Source organism: Mirounga leonina, unplaced genomic scaffold (assembly GCF_011800145.1).
Source record: "Mirounga leonina isolate KUSES-001 unplaced genomic scaffold, KU_Mleo_1.0 Mir_201, whole genome shotgun sequence".
NCBI lineage: Eukaryota > Metazoa > Chordata > Mammalia > Carnivora > Phocidae > Mirounga > Mirounga leonina.
This window is the reverse complement of record NW_023270504.1, coordinates 6915171-6936405: the sequence shown is the minus strand read 5'-3', so window position 1 is coordinate 6936405 and position 21235 is coordinate 6915171. Positions and strand designations below refer to the sequence as shown.

The following is a 21235-nucleotide window of genomic DNA, read 5'->3' as shown; positions in this document are numbered from 1 at the left end:
CCCCCCCCCCCCCCCCCCCCCCGCCAATACTGATTGATGTCCATAGCACACTGAATGCTTGCATACACACTACTCTGGGACATCGGCATCCCCCTGCTCTACTTGGTATGCTTACCAAGAGTCAGTCGTGTTTGTTCCCAGTTATTCTTGTTACCACAATTTTGTACTTTGGTTAAATATGATAGTACCTATTAAAAAAATAGAGGATAACTTTATTAATGGTTGTACGTTAATTCATCCCAGTGTAGAGGTTGTCAAAATAGGTTCCAATCCAAGATGCCTTGAGGTAGGAAGACCTTGAACTCACCTCCTCCACAGACACAAATATCTACACCTTTTTATAGAAATAGAGTAGGGTAGAAAAGAAGAGATCTCATTTAAAGAATGGCCATTATTTTCGAGGTCCTGACGAGTTCTCACTTTTTGTAATTCTAACCTGATCTACAAAGGCATTAATGACCGTTGGAGCCTATGCACGCAGGGTGCTCACTGCATGCTAATAGTACACCCAGAGCTTTGTCTGTATTTACTTGATTAGTCAACCCAGGCAAGAAAAAATGAAGTCAAGTTTTAAACACGAGTAGTTTGGCTAGAACTACTCTCAGATACTGTCTCGCCCTTAGACTGTATCACTTGCACCAGCTCAAGACTTCTTTAAACCGACAAAGTGTGGAAAAGCAGCAGTTGCACAGGAGGAGGGCCCTAAGGTAAACTGCCAGACTCCCGGGTCATCTGAAATCCCACCCGGATCACATTTGCCCTCTGTAAGCCACATTTCCCCCATCCCTTATGGTCCTCGTTGAACTCACTGCTTCGATTTTTTTTTTTAACCTTTTTGTTTTCTTTTCATTCGTTTTTTCTATTTGGGGGTTACCTTCTTGCACGTTTGACTAGCGCTGACTTTGCAGGCGCACCTGTCTCCTGTTTCTCCACCCTAGGGGCGGGGCAAGGCGGGGCGAACGTGCGCGGTAGCGGCCTCAGCCCCGCCCCTGACTCCCGACTGCGCATGTCCCATCGGCCTTGCCGTCTTCGCCGCCATGGCGGCTGCCGCGCTCCCCGCGTGGCCGGCCCTGCAGCCGGGGGCCGGGAGCCTGCGTGCCTTCTGTACGTCCGTGTCTCTGGCCACGCGCTCTGCGATACCAAGCCCGCGTGAGTGTGTGTCGCGTCGCCTCCGGGCTTTGGGGGAGGTGAGGGCGGAATACCGAATCCATGATGGCCGCCGCGCTGGCGGAGTCCGCACCGCCTGGGGGAAGCTGGGACGTCCTCTGCCAGCCTGTCGCTGGCCCTCCCAGTAGAAAAGCCGCAGGTGTGGGTCTCTTCTCTGCGCCCGTGTCACCGGCTTTCTAGTCGCCGACTTCTGCTTCCGGGTGCTCTGGGCGCGGTGAGCTTGCTCCGCCCACCCCCTTAGAGCGACCCGCGCTCTCTGGTTGGTGCTCCCTTGCGCGGCCACTGGCACAGGGTCACTCTAGTTACTGGTGCCCGGTCGTGTTTGTTGGGCAGTGTTAAACCATGGGTCTTCTCGAACGTTAAGAGAAGCATACAGCTGTCCTGGGACAAACTGCCGCTTTGAATTCCAGCCCTAACTATGCCACCAAATGGGATGACCTTCATTCAACAGGCATTATTGAGATGACCTTCATCCAAGATACTGTTCTTGCCTTGGAAGAGTCTATGGACAAGGCAGATTTGTTAACGCAGTCACACTGTATGCAGTGTGAGGTGCTGTAAGGGAAGCGTGAATAGAGTAACACGGGGGCACTGACGAAGAGCCCACGGGAGTCAGGGAAAGCCGTGTCAAAGAGGGGGCGTGTCCAGTCATTCACCAGGTGCTATCCACGCTACCTTCTGTCACATCTCTAATCTTCGTATTAGCAACAGATGAGTCTAGGCCACCGTCTCTCACTTCTGCAGTAGTTTCTTTACGGGTCCCTATTTCTGCTCTTGCTCTCCTGCCTTGAATTCTCACAACCAGACTGAAGTATTCAAAAAGCGAATCTTACCTTGCCACTCCCTTGTTCAAAATCTTCGAATGATTTCTCATTGCTTTAAGATAGGATAAATTCCTAAATTCCTTAATTTGTCAGAGTGGCCCTTTATAGTCTTAATGCTTGTATCTTGTAAGTTTTTTATTCATTTTGTAAATACTTAACTCCAATGTGTGCTGGGTAGTGTTCTAGATACTGGGATATGGCAAGGTCTCTCACCTCCTGAAGTTTACAATCTTTTGGGAAGGTCAGACAAAACAACGTCAGTACAGTGTCAGGTGGTGATTAGTGCTTCGAAGAAAAATAAAGCAGGTATTGAGAATGATGGATTGGAGGGGTACTGGCTACAGAGTAGGAAAAGATTGGGTAGACAGGAAAGCCCTCCTTGGGGAAGTGACATTTGAGCAGAGCCCATGGTATATACCATGCCAAGATCGGCGGGGGGAAGGGCATTGTTGGCATAGGGATCTGCAAGTACAAAGGCCCAGAAGTGAGAACAAGCTTAGGGAGGTGATCAAGGAACAGAAACAAAGTCGACTTGGAGGTAAGTGAACATAGGTGATGGTAGTCTAAGGTGTTGGAAATATAAGTAATGATCAGATCTCACAATGGCTTTTAGGCATTTGGCTTGGATTTTATTATAAGTTTGGGATTATACTGGAAGGTTTTGAACATGGAAGTGATATAATGTGATTTATACTTCTTTAAAAATTATTTATTTATTATTTAGCTTGGGCTGGAGCAGAGGGAAAGGAACAAGCCGACTGTGCTGAGTGTGGAGCCTGACACAGGGATTGATCCCATGACCCTGAGATCATGACCTAAGCCGAAATCAAGAGTCAGATGCTTAACCGACTGAGCCACGCAGGCGCCCCTGATTTATACTTTTAAAAGTTCACTGACCACTGGGGCACCTGGGTGGCTCATTCGGGTAAGCATCTGCCTTCTTAGGCTCGGGTCATTATCCTGGGGTCCTGGGATTGAGCCCCCATCGGGCTCCACATTGGGCTCCCTGCTCTGTGGGGAGCCGGCTTCTCCCTCTGCCCGCTGCTCTCCCTGCTTGTGCTCTCTCTGTCTGTCAAATAAATAAATAAAATATTTTTAAAAAAGTCACTGACTACTGTGTGGAGAACCAACTTTAGTGGGGTAAGAGTGGAATCCAGGAGATCAGTTTGGAATCTTTTGCAGTAGTCCAAATGAAATGATGGTGAGTTGGATTGAGGTAATAGCAGAGAAGGTGGCGTGGTTGGATATGGGATATATTTTAAAGGTATAGCTGGGAGGACTTACTGATGGATTTGATATGGGGCATGAGGAAAAGTCTCCGGAAGCAGGTTAGATTCTTATCCGGAGTAATCGGATAAATAGCAGTATCATTTACAGGGATCAGGAAGACTGGAAGAAGAATATCAAGAGCTCTGTCAATGATGTTTTATAGTTGAGGTGCTTATTAAATATTTGCAACCTCTTTTCTCAGTGTTCTTTCTGTTCTAATCTTAAATTTCAGCCATATTGAACTGTTCCCATTGATTTTTCCATCTCCTTTTCTCTGTAGAAACTTTCTCACTTGCCTGTTCCCAGGGCTACCTCTTGCTTATCGTTAAGGTTTAGGCTTAACATCCAGTTCTTCAGGGAGATTTTCTCCAACTAATGACTAAGTTTGGTCCCCCGCTATATGTTGCCATTAATATTACGACTATTTATTGAAATTATTTGTTAAATAGTTATCTTATTTGACAGACTACATTCTGTGAAAGCAAGGTCTGTGTTTCTCTTACTCATTGCTGCCTTCTCTGTTTCTGGTACACAATATCACTCAAATGATTTTTGAGTGAATAAATGAATTACTATCAAGGGATGAATAAGAATTTGTCAGATAAAGAAATGAGATGGGGAGGCAGAAGGGGACAGAAGCCAGACAGATAGAAGGGATGCACATTCCAGCAGAGAGAACAGTAAGTTTGGAGACAGTCCAAAGGCTCTGGTACTGGAAGTTTAACTGTGAAGGGAGATGAAGCTAGAGATAAAAGTGGTTCAGAGTGTGAAGAGTCCTATATGCAATGCTATTGTCGCCCTGACTCTTTGATTCTTAGTTTTCTTGGCTCTAAATGACCTCTAAGGATAATAATAGTACTTACAGTTACTGTGAACAATAAGATTGAGATAATGAAAAGCACATAGCACAGTGTCTGGCTATTGTTACTGTAATGTAGCAAAACAGGCATAAGGTAATATTTTGAAAGGTATATACTGTATGTAAATAATTTACTCTCTCTCTTTTTTTTTTAAGATTTTATTTATTTATTTGACAGAGAGAGAGACAGCGAGAGAGGGAACACAAGCAGAGGGAGTGGGAGAGGGAGAAGCAGCTTCCTGCCAAGCGGGGAGCCTAATGCAGGGCTTGATCCCAGGACCCTGGGATCATGACCTATGCCAAAGACAGACACTTGACGACTGAGCCATCCAGGCCCCCCTAATTTACTCTCTTATATGGTTGTATGATTTATTAGGAATGGCTATGATTTGTGTTGTTACTGGCATTATTGTAGCATTGGCAGTTCTAATATGCAATACAGAAGGAGAAACAAGGGTTTGTTTTGGTGGAACCAAATAATTCCAAATACGAGAAGTGTATTTATAGTTAAAACATTTCAAATCAGCTATCTTTAAAGATGTAAAATACTTATTTCTAACTAGATATTTTAATTTGGGAAAGTGAGTTTGACTATGAACCTTAAAATTTATTGAAAATATTTCTTTAGATGATGAATTCACTATATCATCAATCACAATGCACTTTACATTTATTTTTTTTATTTTTAAGATTTTACTCATTTGCTAGAGAGAGAGAGCATGGGCGAGAGAGAGTGAGCGAGAGCACAAGCAGGGGGAGCTGCAGGCAGAGGGAGAAGCAGGCTCCCCTGCTGAACATGGAGCCCGATGTGGGGCTCGATCCCAGGACCCCGAGATCATGACCTGAGCCGAAGGCAGACGCTTAACCGACTGAGCCACCCAGGTGTCTCTGCACTTTACATTTAAATAACTCTGGACTTTTAACTATTTCTGACTTTTCATTAAGATGATTTAGTCCCAGAGCTTACAGAAAATGGATTATTGTTTCATTTTTGTATTACTGAATACCTGAAATAATCTGAGAGTTATGGGACCATGATCAGTGTTGAACAACTGTACATTATTCAGCTCTCTATAACTACTGTGTTGTCTTTTAGGTACAGCAGACAGAACATCCAGATATGAAAGACCACTGAGAAGAAAGGTAAACAATTAATGTAGTCTATACTATCTTAATGATTTCTGAAGTTCTAAAGTGAGGCATATATTCATGATCAGGCAGAAGAGTGCTGCCCAAGAAAGCTTCACAAGGGGATGTGTACTTGGTGACTGCCAGAGCCTTGGCTCTAGTCTTTGACTGGTTTTTGCAGTACCCCAAAAAATGGATCATCTTTAAGAGATGGACTCACTCACACACGCCTGGGAAATAAGTGTATATTAAACTAGAATATAGAATTTTTTTTTTTTTAAGATTTTATTTATTTATTTGACGGAGACATAGTGAGAGAGGGAACACAAGCAGGGGAAATGGGAGAGGGAGAAGCAGGCTTCCCACTAAGCAGGGAGCCCGGTGTGGAGCTCAATCCCAGGACCCTGGGATCATCACCTGAGCCGAAGGCAGACGCTCAATGACTGAGCCACCCAGGTGCCCCTAGAATTATTTTTGATGATGCTTTTAATAATCATGAAGCCTGGGATGTGTGTATTAATCTCACTAGTTTGGTCTCACCCTGTAGGCAATTCAGTGGAAGAATCCAAATCCTAAGGTCACTTGTTGAGGATGGAGTCAGAACAGAGACAAATTACTAGATGGAAGTTAAATGGTACCAAATTGTAATTATCTAGAGTAGTTGTTTTCATAGGAATATTACCTTCTTCCAGGGCGTACAGTACACTGGTTTTGATATTGCATTGTTGGTCATTGCCAGATTTTGCTTCTTTAAACCCTACTTTTGTATTCTGGCCATCCCCTTCTAATGAATACAGTTTTTTTAAAAAAAAAAAAAATGTGTATGTTAATGTGATTGACTAAACTGTCACATAGCTGTTCTCTGGAACTAGGAGACATAATTTCTCATTATGTACGTATTCAGTTAGTTTAACTCATTTACTTATTTCCAAGTTCTTGTTATTTATTTCTTATTTCCTTTATTTCAAATTTTCAGTGTCCCCTCATGTACTGACTTCCATCAGAAAAGTTCTAAAAACTAAAGACAGTCACCAGCTTACAGTGGTTCAGCTTACAATTTTTCAACTTTATGGTGTGAGAAAGCAGTACACATTCAGTAGAAACCGTGCTAGGAATTTTGAATTTCATCGTTTCCTGGGCTAGCATGATGCGGTGTGAAACTTGCACAGTGCCAGGCAGTGGCAGTTAGGCATAGCTGCCAGTCAGCCACGCAGTCATGAGGGTAAATACCCAAGACACTTAATAACAAACCTGGACCCATAGAACCGTTTTTTTTTTTTTTACTTTCAGTACAGTATTCAGTAAATTGTATGATATATTCAACACTTTACTATAAAATAGGCTTTGTTTTAGATGGTTTTACCCAAATGTAAGCTAATGTAAGTGTTCTGAGCACATTTAGGGCAGACTAGGCTAAGCTATGCTGTTCGGTAGGTTAGGTGTATTAAAAGCATTTTTGACTTATGGAGTTTTCAACTTACAATGGGTTTATTGGGACACTCAATCAATGTAAACACTCACTGTTCCAGTAAACCCATTGTGAGTTGAGGAAGATCTGTATTTCAGAATACGTTGTTACTTGGACGTAAGCCCATCATGAGTTGAGGAAGATCTGTATTTCAAAATACATTGTTACTCTTTCACAAAATATTAAAAATTTGCTAAAAGTCTAAATCCACAGAAATTTTTAGTGAAGGAAATGTGCTGTTAAAGGGGATTCTCAACAGAGGGTTTGTAGAAACAGTGCAAAAATATTAGGTAGGTTTGGTGTTTTTTCATTTGAATAGCAACAGCTTTATAAGAGGTGAGATTTTACGTAGGTTGCAATTCTGCTTATGTTTCTTTTAATTGTAGCTCTTTTTGCTTTAAAATTAAAGATTGTGTTCATATTTAAAATACTAAACTATTTTATATTCCGTAGGCACTACCTCCTAGGACAGAGAAAATGACTGTTGACCAAGACTGGCCTAGTGTTTATCCTGTTGCAGCACCATTTAAACCCTCTGCTGTACCTCTTCCCATTCGAATGGGTTATCCAGTAAAAAGGGGGGTGCCCATGGCAAAGGAGGGAAATCTAGAACTTTTAAAGGTAAGATAAATTGCCGATTCATTGGCTAAGACTTATATCTAAATAAATGCTGATCCTCTTCCACTCCTACCCTGCCTTGTACTCAGGGTTCATTATGTAGCAGCAGCTTATTGTATTTTAGTTAAAAATTTTTTTTTCGGGTAATAATGGATGATATATTCTGATTGTCCATGGTGAAGAAGACTCAAAGAGTCCTGGGCATTTGAGAATATAATCAGTTGGTCCTATGGCTTCCCTTTTGGTTTTTCCTTTTCTATTGTATTTTTTCTGTCTTGTATCTTTCGAGTGGAACTAGGAAAAGTGAAATAACCTAATTTGAGATTGAGAATTGGGGGCTGAAATGTACTTTTTTTTTTAAAAAGATCTTATTTATTTGAGAGAGAGTGAGGGAGAGGAAGCGCGCACGCAAGAGAGCACCAACGGCGGGGAGAGGCAGAGGGTACAGGGCTCGATCCCATGAACTGAGCTGAAGGCAGACGCTTAACCAACTGAGCCACCCAGCGGTCCCTGAATCTACTTTTAAAAGAAAGATTTTAAAACTTTCTATCCAGAAAAGTACAACATTATTTAATATTGTTATGGTCCTTAAACTTCTTTATTTCTTGAAGCAAAATATGTCATATTAAATGCTTCAGTTGGTAGCATCTATAATGATTTATGAACTATAAGCTTTTTTTTCCTTAAGATTTTATTTATTTATTTTTGCGAGAGAGATCGCGAGTGAGCGGGGGGGTCGGGGGGCGGGGGCTCAGGGAGGGGAGGAGCAGAGGGAGAAGCAGGCTCCTTGCTGAGCAGGGAGCCCGATGCAGGGGTCGATCCCAAGACCCAGGGATCACGACCTGAGCTGAAGGCAGACACTTAACTAACTGAGCCATCCAGGCACTGTGAACTATAAGCATTTTTAAAGAAAATATGAATATGCTTAGCCTGAGAATACGTATCTTACTTAGATGGTTCATGTTACATACGTATATAATTGTCATAAACTGTGTTTTCCACTTTTTTTTTTATTGAAGTATAGTTGACACACAATTTTACATTAGTTTCAGGTGTACAACGTAGTGATTCCACAAGCCTGTGTGTTATGCTATGCTCACCACGAGTGTAGCTACCATCTGTCACCATACAGCACTATTACAGTATTATTGACTGTATTTTCTATGCTCTACCTTTTATCCCTATGACTTATTTATTCCATAACTGGAAGCCTGTATCTCCCACTCCCCTTTACCCATTTCTTCCATCCCTTCATGCCCCTTCCCCTCTGGCAACCATCAGTTTGTTCTCTGTATTTACCGGTCTGTTTCTGCTTTTTGTTTATTTTGTTTTTTAGATTCCACATATAAGTGAAATCATATGGTGTTTGTCCTTTTCTGACTTATTTCACTTAGCATATATATGACAGTCTTGAAAAACAGAAAAAATTTTGCTAAAAGATGATGGTAAAAAATGAGATGGTAACGTGGAGAAGGAGTTGTCTGCTGCTAGAGACGGGTAAATGAAATTTGGAAATCTGAATGTTTCAAGAGATATAAGGAAACAAACATTGAGGAAACTAATCTTTTCTTTAAATGAAAGAAGAGAACTTAGTTTAGGGGCGCCTGGGTAGCACAGTTGGTTGAGTGTCTGACTCCTCGTTTCAACTCAGATCATGATTTCAGGGTCATGAGATCAAGCCCTACATTGGGTTTGCACTCAGCATGGAGTCTGCTTGAGATTCCCTCTCTCTCTGCCCCTCCCAGTCCTTTGCGCTTATGTGCGCGCTTCTCTCTCTCAAATAAATCTTTAAAAAACAGTTTCTGGAAAAGTATGAATCCATTTATGTAAAATTGCATATGTATATCTATTTTTTAAAGAGATGTCTAGAAGGATGTTAACCAAAGTGTTAAGAGTGTAGGACCTTGAATAGTTTTTATTTCTTTTTGTATTCCAGGAAAATTAGAATGATTAAACAATAATCTCTCCTTAAGTGCTTTCAGTTTTATAAGGAAAATATGTATACCTGTAGATTTGTGGCAGGAAGAGTACTATAAAAACAGCATTTATTTTTCCCCACTATGGTCATCATAAGATACATCATGAATCTATATTTCAAGGAATTCATTACACATGTGACATAAATTAATATTGTAAAAACTAAATTTTATTATAAGGTTTATTGTGCTTAGGATTTAGTTTTATGAAAAAATTCTTTTTTATGTTTTTGAGACAGTAGGCTAATTTATCCTTTGAATTTCTCTATTTTAGATACCCAATTTTCTGCATTTAACTCCTGTAGCGATTAAAAAGCACTGTGAAGCTCTTAAAGGTAAGTGGTTGTTTTAGTATATGAACTTAATATTGACTAACAGAACTAAAGGGAGAAACAGATGGTAATACAACAGTAGGGGACTTCAATACACTATTTTCAACAATAGATAGATCATCCAGACAGAAAATCAGTAAGGAAACACTGGATGTAAACTATATGTTAGACTGGATGGGTTTAACAGATGTTTACAGAACATTCCATCCAAAAGAAGCAGAGTACAGATTCTTCTCAAGCACACCTGAAGCATTCTCCAGAACAGATCATATGTCAGGCCAAAAGACAAATCTTAACAAATTGTAAAATACTGAAGTCATACCAGGCACCTTTTCTGTTCACAATGGTATAAAACTAGAAATGTATTATAAGAAGAAAACTGGAAAATTCACAAATATATGGAGATTGAACATGTCCCTAAACAACCATTGGTTCAAGGAAAAATATCAAAAGGAAAGTTAAAAAAATCTTGAGACAAATATAAATGGAAGCAACATACCAAAACTTATGAGATGCAACAAAAACAGTTCTAAGAGGGAAGTTGATAGCGTACATTAAGAAAAAAGAGATCTCAAATAAACAACTCCATATACACCTCAAGGAACTAGAAAAAGAACTAAGCCCAAAGTTAGTAGAAGGAAGGAAATAACAAAGATTAGAATGGAAATACACACTAAAAAGGCAAGAAAAAAGATGAACGAAACTAAAAGCTGGTTTTTTGAAGAGATAACAATATACACAAACCTTTAATTAGACACATCAGGAAAAAAGAGAGGACTCAGATAAAATTGTAAATAAAAGAGTAGACGTTACAGTTGATTCCTCAGAAATACAAAGGATCATAAGGGACTACTGTGAACAATTACATGCCAACTAATTTGACGACCTAGAAGAAATGGATAAATTTTTAGAAACAGACAACCGACCAAGACTGAATCATGAAGAAATAGAAAATCTGGGGCGCCTGGGTGGCTCAGTTGGTTAAGCGTCTGCCTTCCACTCAGGTCATGATCCTGGAGTCCCAGGATCGAGTCCTGCGTCAGGCTCCTTGCTCAGCATGGAGTCTGCTTCTCCCTCTGTCCCTCACCCTGCTCTCATGCTCTCTCACTCACTCACTCTCTCAAATAAACAAATAAAATCTTTAAAAAAAAGAAATAGAAAATCTGAACAGACCCATTACTAGTAAGAAGATTGAATCAGTAATCAAGAACCTCCCAACAGGGGGGCCTGGGTGGCTCAGATGGTTAAGTGTCTGCCTTCAGCTCAGGTCATGATCCCAGGGTCCTGGGATCAAGCCTTGCATCGGGCTCCCTGCTTGGCGGGGAGCCTGCTTCTCCCTCTCCCTCTACTGTTCCCCCTGCTGTGCTCTCTCACTCTCTCTGTCAAATAAATAAAATCTTTAGAAAAAATAAAGAACCTCCCCAAAACAACAAAAAAATCCAAGATCAGATGGCTTAACCTGCAAATTCTAATCATTTAAAGAGATAGTACCAGGGCGCCTGGGTGGCTCAGTTGGTTAAGCAACTGCCTTCGGCTCACGTCATGATCCTGGAGTCCCTGGATCGAGTCCCGCATCGGGCTCCCTGCTCGGCAGGGAGCCTGCTTCTGCCTCTGACCCTCCCCCCTCTCATGTGCTCTCTCTCTCTCATTCTCTCTGTCTCAAATAAATAAATAAAAATCTTAAAAAAAAAATAAATAAATAAAAATAAAAAAATAAAGAGATAGTACCAGTATTTCTCAAATTCTTCCAAAAAAGGGGTGCCAGCGTGGCTCAGTCGGTTAAGCGTCTGCCTTTCACTCGTCGGGATCCCGGGGTCCTGGGATCGAGCCCTTCATTGGGCTCCCTGCTCAGTGTGGAGTCTGCTTATTCCTCTCCCTCTGTTTCCCCCCACACACACACTCATGCTCTCTCCCTCTCTCTCTCAAATCAATAAATAAAATCTTGTTTAAAGAAAAATTCTTCCCAAAAAGAAGAGGAGGGAACACTTCCAAACTCATTTTAGGAAGCCAGCATTTACCCTGATGACCAAAACCAGACAAGGATACTATAAGAAGTATTACAGGCCAAATTCCTTCATTAACACTGATACAAAAATCCTCAACAAAATATTACTAAACCAAATTCAACAGTACATTAAAAAGATCATGTCAGATCAAGTGGGATTTATTTCAGGGATGCAAGGATGGTCCAACATAAAAATCAGTCAATGTGATATATCACATTAACAGAACAAAATTAGAAGAAAACATAGGCAGTAAGCTCCTTGACATGGGTCTTGGCAGTGATTTTTGGATTTGATACCAATAGCAAAGGCAACAAAAGCAAAAATAAACAGGTGGGACTACATCAAACTATAAAGCTACTGCACAGCAAAGAAAACCATTGACAAAAGGAAAGGGCAACCTACAGAATGGGAGAAAATATTTGTAAACCTCGGGTCAGAGGTTAATATCCAAAATATAAAAAGAATTCATGCAACTCAATAGCAAAAAATCCCAGACAATCCAATTAAAAAATAAGCAGAGGATTGGAAGAATTAATATTGTTAAAATGTTCATACTATCCAAATCAAACTACAGATTGAATATAATCCGGATCAAAATAGCAACAGCATTTTTCACAGAACTAGAAGGAAGAATCCTAAAATTTGTATGGAACCACAAAAGTTCCTGAATAGCCAAACCAATCTTGAGAAAGACCAAAGCTGAAGGTATCACAGTCTCAGATTTCAAGATATACGACAAGCTATAGTAATCAAAACAATATGATATCAGCACAAAAATAGACACCTAAGTTAATGGAACAAGATAGAGCCCAGAAATAAGCCCACACTTAAATAGTCAATTCATGTATGACAAAGGAGGCAAGAATATGCAATGAGGAAAGGACAGTCTCTTTGATAAATGGTGCTGGGAAAATGGGACAGCTATATGCAAAAGAATGAAACTGGACCACTTTCTTATGCCACACAAAAATAAACTCAGAATGCATTAAAGTATACATAAAACATAAATGTGGACCTGAAATCATAAAACTGCTTAAAACATAGGCAGTTATTTCTTCGACATTGGTCATAGGAATATTTTTCTTGATATGTCTCCTTGGGAAGGGAAACAAAAGCAAAAATAAACTTGAGACCACCAAAATAAAAATTTTTTGCACAATGAAGGAAACCATCAACAAAATGAAAAGGCAACCTACTGAATGGGAGAAGGTATTTGCAAATGATATATCTAATAAGGGGTATATAAAATACATAAAGAACTTACACAACTCAACACCAAAATAACCCAAATAATTTGATTTAAAAATGGGCAGAGGACCTGAATAGACATCTTTCCAAGGAAGACGTAGATCGTCATTGGACACATGAAAAGATGGATCAACATCACTGATCATGGAAAGATTAGTGCAAATCAAAACCACAGGAGCTATTACCTCTCACCTGCTAGAAATGGCTATCATCAAGAAGGCAAGAGATACCAAGTGTTGGTGAAGATGTGGAGAAAAGGGAAACCCTTTTGTACTGTTGGCTAGAGATGTAAATTGGTATAGCCGCTATGGGATATATATATATTCAAAAGAGGGGCGCCTGGGTGGCCCAATTGGTTAAGCGACTGCCTTCGGCTCAGGTCATGATCCTGGAGTCCCCTGCTCAGCAGGGAGTTTACTTCTCCCTCTGACCCTCCCCCCTCTCATGTGCTCTCTCTCTCTCTCATTCTCGCTCTCTCAAATGAATAAATAAATAAATTCTTTAAGAAAAAAAAAAATGAAAACAAGGTATTGAAGAGATATCTGTACTCCTATGTTCACTGCAGCATTATTTACTACAGCCAAGAAATGGAAACAACCTAAGTTGGTGATTGGATAAAGAAGTGGTGTGTGTGTTTAATATTATTTAGTTATGAGAAGGAAGGACATCCTGCCATTTGTGACAACATAGATGGGCCTTCAGGGCGTTATGCTAAATGAAATAAGACAAAGACAATTAGGTTATGATTTCACTTACATGTGAAATCTAAAAAAGCTGAACTCAGAATAGTAGGGACTGAGAGGTGAGGGGGAAGGGAGATGTTGGTCAAAGAATGCAAACTTCCAGTTTTATGATAAGTTCTGGGGATCTAGCCTACAGAATAGTGATTATAGTTATTAATACTGTGTTATATAACTGAAAGTTGCTAAGAGAATAGATCTTTAATATTCTTACCACAGAAAGAAAGGGTAATTACATGACACTGGTGTTAGCTAGTGTTATGATTGTAATCATTTTGCAATATACATAAGTGCATCTAATCAACATATTGTATACATTAAACTTACACAATGTTTTATGTCAAGTATATCTCAATAAAGATGGAGGAACAAAACCTCATTTTTAATATATTAAATCGCCTTATATTCTGAGTCATTGCTAGTTTCTCCTTTTTTTAGAAAAATTTTCAAGTTTTCAGTGAATTGTTAAGATGTCAAATCTGCAAGTTTTTTTTGTTGTTGTTGTTGTTTTTTTTCAGACTACAAGTGGCTATGAATAAAAATAGAACCAGAAATCATAGTCCTTGTTCAGGTAGGTTAGGGACTTCATTGTTACATTATAGATAGCACATACATAAAAAGACTGAAGAAAATATTGTAGAGTATTGCCAGTAGATACAAATCAATATAATCCAAACGAGATAATGTAGAAAGATGCTGAGTAGAATAGTCAGTGGAGTCAGTAATGGGATACTTTGCAGAGAGTTTTCTTGAAATTGTTTAAAATAAGAACTTCATAGTGATACATAGATGTGGTAACATCAAGTAGCAGAAGGCTGATGATGAAGAGCAATAATCTTATATTTCTCCTTTCCCACCTGGCCCCTCATTTTAGAAGTGTTCTCTTTTAATCATTGTTTAGGTCTGATAATTACTTGCTGAGAGTGTATTTGCTTATTTTTCCATATAGTCTCTTTCTATATAATATTTATATTCTTTCTCTATATTTTATATATGTTTAGTTATATTAGTATATATATTTTTTCGTATACATGTATAAGATGGGAGTAATCACCAGACCACGATTATATCTCCAGTTCTAAATTTATTGAGTTTGAACAATATTTATTGATTCCTAGATATAAAGAGATTTTACTCACTTATTCCCTTCTTTTTAAGATTTATTTATTTGAGAGAGAGAGAGAGAGATCAGAGGGGAGGGAGAAAGGGAGAGGGAAAGAGAAACTCAAGCAGACTGCGCTGAGTGCAAAGCCTCACAGGGGGCTCGGGATCTCATGACCCTGAGATCATGACCTGAGCCAAAAACCCAAGAGTCGGATGCTTAACTGACTGCCACCCAGACACCCCTGACTCACTTATTCTTTCTCCTTCCCACATGCACAGAGGTAAAGGCAAAGAACTTTTTTTTTCATAGTTTTATGAGTGTTTTCATACATATACATATTCTGACTCAATTTCCGATCTAATTTGCATTGGACTACATACAGAAGGAGGACATTGGAATTGTTTTAGGTTCACAGCTGTTAGTGATTGGTTGTGTAGTTTAATTCAAGAGTTAGTACCTTTGGATGAATTCTTAAATTCATGCTAATTAAGAAGGAGATGTATAAATGCTCAGTACACTTGTTAAGGCTTTTCAGGAAAGAAAATGAAATCTAAAAACTCTTGACAGGCAGCCTGATATTGCTAGAAGGAGAAATAGTATAGTGATCATGATTATGATGAAATTTGAGCTTTTGGAAGGGCCTTTTATTGAAAAACATAAGGAAGAGATAAAGAAGTCCTAAAAAGTAGGAAGAATGACCTTACTCTTGAAATGAGGGAAGAACAATCTTTCCTATCTCCTTTCATGTATGTGGCCTTCTTTTTGGGTTAGTAGGATGCATTTCTGTCCTTTTAGATTGTATGTTTCTATTTTCACAGGTGTCTGGTGATTGACGCTGATCATTATTCCAAATTTGTACCCTGTTTGGCACAAACCATGTGTCACTTTTTGATCCTTTGTGAAGCCAGTTACGGAATGTATTACACTGTGATAAATCTCATTTTTCTCCTTTTTAAGCATTATTTTTAAGTGTGCATTTATAATGTAGAAACTGGGTTTTTTAATGAGGTATTTCTAAAATACTTCATAATTCTTAAATGAAAGGCTTTCATATAGCACATTCAGAAGAGTAGCATTATAATTTAAGTATTTAAGTAAGTGCTTTAATCTTTCTTTAATTTTGTCTTTACACTTTTGCCAGCCTCTAGATTTAGATTGTATCTTCCAAATAACTCAAAGGCTTTTAAAACTATTTCTTCTCAATTTTCTTTCAAAGTAGGTCAGTTCAGATTTTATATCTAACTTGCAAGTGGAAAATCTGAAGCACAGGAAAGTTAGGTAATTCACCCAAACTTTAATAATCAGTGGTAGAAGTTAAGTAAAAACCAAGGTCCTCCGAAGTCTAGTCTGTTGCTCTACCTATCAGATGAATAGGGGTCTATTATGTACTTTCCAGTTGGCTGTATTTTTTAGACATATAATCCGGTAATTTAAAAGTTGTAATTATCATCTGGTTATTGAAATGACTTCCTCAAAGTTATAAAACATAAAAGACTCAGTACAAACCCAAGAACTCATAAAATTCTCCAGACTCGTCTCTCTTATAAAGTGCTTGGCAGTGTTGCATCTTATAGTGCAGGATATTGGAATTATTCCATGATGGGAATAAAATTTAACTTCAGTAATCATGCCCTTTTCATTTTATTTAAATGTCAGAATGTTCTTAATTGCAGAGATACTTCTTTCCCCTCAAAGTGTGTGAGTATTGCTCTCTTAAGCAGTGTGTTTAGGGAATGGTGTGAGCTATACTTAATTTGCTAACATATATTTAGTTGTAGATCTTGGAGAGTCTCTGTAACCCAGAATGACATTTTGCTGACTGATATTAAAGCCTAAAAGAGAGCTAAATATAGTACCTACTGTAAGAAAATTGTTACCTCTAGGAAGTGTTACTGACAAAGTACCTTTCACTGCCCCTTACATCATCACGTGGAAGAGTTCCCGCATGTGCCTGTGACCAGCCTCTCCTGCAGTCGTGCTTTTTGGAGAAAGCACAGACCCCATGAGGTTTAATGTGTTTGACCTAAGAAACCAATTACTTTTAGGTATTCTTAGAATGAGGTTTTTAAGGATGAAATTTCCATGGTGGGGCCATGATAGTGCCAGAAGTTTTCATTTCAAGCTGAGAGCCCTCTCTACCACACTAACTTTATAGGAACAGGGCAGAAGGAAATCAGCTACCTTCTTATGTAGTCCCTCAATACAGATAGCTGTAGGACATGCTGGGAGCTCTTTTCCTTTTAAGTCCCATCTCCCCTAACCCCCACCACTTGAGGCCCGAGTTTATATCTCTGTGCTGTGGGGATGGATTGATGCGCCACTTTCTTGTTCACAGTGCTTGGAACTTTCTGTTGGTGGCCCAGTTCTCAGAGCCAGTCCAGCCTCCCCTCTAGGCTATTCTTGTTGCCTGAATATGAGGACAAGTCTGTTCCTCTTTCCATTTAGCCCCATTGGCACAGAAGTCACATAGAGGAAACATGAATTACTGTAAGGATCTATTTAATAATGCCCTAGACATTTGTACCTGTTCAGTTTGAGGCCCTATTCAACTCAATTTCTGAGAGAATGTAGACCATATCTCACTTTGTTCTAAGAGCTTTTTCAGAGCTGCTTTCAGTTCCCTTCAGTAGACCTTTGGTAACTTTCATTTGGAAATTAATTACTATTAACTGTTGCTTTTTTCAAAAACAGTAACGCTCTGAGCACTATGAACTGTTTGCTTTCAGTTGGTGAGGGGGACTTAAACTGTCCCATAATGGGGTATGTGCAAAGCTATAATAAGCTTTCATCAAGTCATAGTTCCTTTTTAACCTAACTTACTGCTCCCCACCAAACTCAAGCTACCTAAATCATTCATTTAATTACATTCCCTAATTAGGATTCATCTAAGAAGAAAAGGGATAAAGGATGATGATGTGTTTGTGAAGTGCAGAAGGGAGTCTGTTCTTTCATTTCATGTAACTCTAGAGTCATCTCCCTCAATAATTTGATTTTGTCTGGTAGCACACATTGCAATGAGAATTTACTGGGCAAAACTATACTTGAGATAATTTTTCTTAATTCTCAGATTTCTGCACTGAGTGGCCAGCTGCACTGGACAGTGATGAGAAATGCGAGAAGCATTTTCCCATTGAAATTGACACAACCGATTATGTTTCAGCCGGACCATCTATTCGAAACCCCAGAGCACGAGTAGTAACCTTAAGGGTAAGAAATATTTTTTTAAAAGTAAGAATTATTATAGTACATTATTTCAAAATAGCATTTTGTATGTATGATTATAAAACTGATACTATCATAGAAAATTTGTGAAATACGAGTTTTAAAGTATTAAATAAAATTGCCTATAATTCTACCACTTATAAATAACCTTGACTACTGGAGTTCATTTTAGTATATATAGTCAACCTTTGTGTATATTAATAGGATGATACTATATTTGATTAGTTATCTCCTCTTTTTTATTTAACAATATGAATTAAAAATTTTCCAAGGTTATTAAACATTCTTTAATTTTTTTATTGAAGTTTAGTTGACATACATTATTACACTAATTCCAGGTGTACAACCTAATGACAATTATATACGTTACAAAATACTCACTGTGGTAAGTTTAGTTACCATTAGTCACCATACAAAGTTATCACTCTGTAATATTATTTTAATTTTTTAAAATTATTTTTAAGTAATCTCCATACCCGTGTGGGGCTTGAACTCACAACCCCGAGATCAAGAGTCACATGCTCTCCTGAATGAGCCAGCCAGGTGTCCCTCTTTAATATTATTTTTAATGGCTACATAGAATAACATGTAAATCAGGGTCTGTTCTGTGCTAAGAGAGTGTTTGAGGTTGGGGGTGAACATTGGTATATATAGTAAGAGACTGAAATCTGAAAGTTTGGGCTTTTTGTTCACTCTTTTCAGAGATTTCTTAGGAAATAAATGATAAATAATAGTGGTTTTATTTCCCCTAAGTATCTATAGCTTGTTTTTTCTTTTCTTTTTGTCTTTTTCATTAGATGAAATTTCTAAAATAATGTTTATGTAGTCCCTTATGCTGTTCTGTACTTCAATGGGTGTGCCTCTGGTTTTTAGCCTCTAAGTATAAATTGGTATTCAGCTTGAGATAATAGCCTCTATTATGTTAACGATCTGCCCTGTTCCTATAGCATTTTTGAGATGATCTCCTTTGAATCATTGTAGTAATGAATTATACTGTTAGGTTTTCAATTACTGAAGCGTTCTGAACCCGGATTATTTCATAGTACATCATTCTTTCACTTTACTCTGGTTTGCTTTGTTAGCGTTTTATTTAGGATCGTTTGTCCTCATCTCATGTTGCTTTGGAGAAACATTAAATCCTCGCTCTTTCTCATCAGGAGCATGCCACATACCATTGCACTTCCAGGTGTCTTGCTGTAGGAACTTCCACGTTAGTATTTGAAACCACTGTTAGTTTCCTCCGGTAAGAGTCTTGATCCACACGGCGTAGCTTTCTCACAGAGCAGTCACAGAGCATTTACCTGATGGGTTTTTTTTTTTTTTTTTAACTAAAAAGGTTTTAGATTTATAAAAAAGTTTCAAGGATAGTTAACACCAAATTTCTCATGTTAACATCTTTATTATTGTGGTACATTTATTACAACTGAGCCAATATTGATACATTAATAAAGTTCATACTTGATTCAGATTTTCTTTTTAAAGATTTTATTTTATTTATTTATTTATTTATTTATTTATTTATTTATTTGAGAGAGCATGCACTAGAGAGAACATGAGTTGTGGGGGCACGGGGGAGGGAGAGGCAGACTCCCCACTGAACAGGGAGCCCTGTTGACACCAGGCTCTATCCCAGGACCCTGGGATCCTGATCTGAGCCAAAGGCAGATGCTTAACGGACTGAGCCACCCAGGAGCCCCTACTCAGATTTCTTTAGGCACCTCTTGGCTGTGGTGGTTTCTCAGAATTTCCTTGTTTTTGGTGACCTTGACAGTTTTGAGAAATACTGGTTATGTATTTTATGGAATGTACTTCATTTTAGATTGGTTTGATGTTCTTCGCATGCTTAGACTGGTATGTATTTTTGGGAGGAAAACTTCACCAGTAAAGTGCCATTTTCATCACATCATAGCAAGGGTAGAGGCTCCTAACATGCCATTACTAATGGTGAAGCCTTGATCACCTGGCTGAGGTACTGTTTGCAAGTTTTCTTCACTATGAAAGTACTCTTTTTCTTTCTTTCTGAACTGTCCCCTTTAGAAGGAATTCACTATGCATAGCCCATACTTACGGAGGAATTAAAAGTTATGCTACACCTTCTGCAGAGAGAAATATCACATAAATTGTTTGTAATTCTTCCATATGGGAGATTTGTCTGTTTTCTTCCATTTATCTGTTTATTCAACCATTTATATCAGTATGGACTCATAGATTATTTATTTTAGCATTTGGATTATAATCCAATAATACATTATTTTGTTGCTCAAATTGTTCCAGTTTTGGCCATTGATAACGCTTTCAGTTGGCTACTCTGTTACTTTGCAGTGCCCCATCATTTGTTTTTTTAAATACTTTTTATTTTTGGGCACCACAGAATGCTCCAGGCTTAAAATACACATTCCCTCTCCCAGTCCTAGAATCAACCGTTTCTCTGGGGAGCCTTGACTAATGTACTTTTGATTCATCTATTCTGGAGGATGACCGCCCCCTTTTTGAGATGCCTTCCAGGACCCTCAAAAAATTAGTTTTTGTACTCCATGTAGTGTGTATTTCAAATCAGAACAGTCCATGTGTGGGGCGCTTGAGTGGCTTAGTTGGTTAAGCGACTGCCTTCGGCTAGGGTCATGATCCCAGAGTCCTGGGATCAAGTTCTGCATCGGGCTCCTTGCTCAATGGGGAGCCTGCTTTTCCCTCTGCTCATGCATGCTCTATCCCTCCCTCTCTCTCTCTCTCAAATAAGTAAAATCTTAAAAAAAAAAAGGACCATTCCATGTGGACTGCAAAAATATGTTGACAGTCTCTGCAACCATTTTTACACTATAAGGTAACAAATAGATAAACTTCAATTTCTAGAAATTTTTCAGGGATACATCAGTGTTTGATTTGTAATTTTCTTTCTTTGCTAGGTGTTGGTATCAGGATTATGCCTTCTTTGTGAAATAAATTTACAAAGCTTGTCAGCCTTTTTTTATTCCCTAGAATAGTTTAAATAGCAATATATTTATGTGTTTAGAGAAATTTAAAATATTTAAAATCACAAAAGACAATACATGTTTAGTGTATAAATTTTAGAAAATCTAGATAAAAGTAAAAAAAAAAACAAACCTTAATATCCTGCTTGGCCAACACTCCACAGGTTAATATAAAGTACCTAGGGAGTGAGGCGCCAGATTCATTCAGTCAAAGGAGCGTGTGACTCTTGATCTCAGGGATGTGAGTTTGAGCCCCTTGGGTGTAGAGATTACCTGAAAATTAAAAAAAAAATTTTAAGTACTT

General features: G+C 38.7%; 1 protein-coding gene across 2 annotated transcripts in view; it reads left to right on the top strand.

Annotated features, from left to right (window-relative positions):
• The first annotated feature begins 987 nt into the window (after positions 1–987).
• Positions 988–21235, top strand: part of MRPS35 (mitochondrial ribosomal protein S35) — a 43723-nt gene continuing 23475 nt past the window's right edge. Inside the window, exons 1-5 of one of the 2 annotated variants that reach the window (XM_035028008.1) lie at positions 988–1149; positions 5216–5262; positions 7169–7336; positions 9584–9644; positions 17808–17947. In XM_035028008.1, the coding sequence (XP_034883899.1) occupies positions 1038–1149; positions 5216–5262; positions 7169–7336; positions 9584–9644; positions 17808–17947 (528 nt within the window). In that variant the 5' untranslated portion in view covers positions 988–1037. The remainder of the gene's footprint in view (positions 1150–5215; positions 5263–7168; positions 7337–9583; positions 9645–17807; positions 17948–21235) is intronic. The other variant, XM_035028009.1, reaches the window with a different exon arrangement.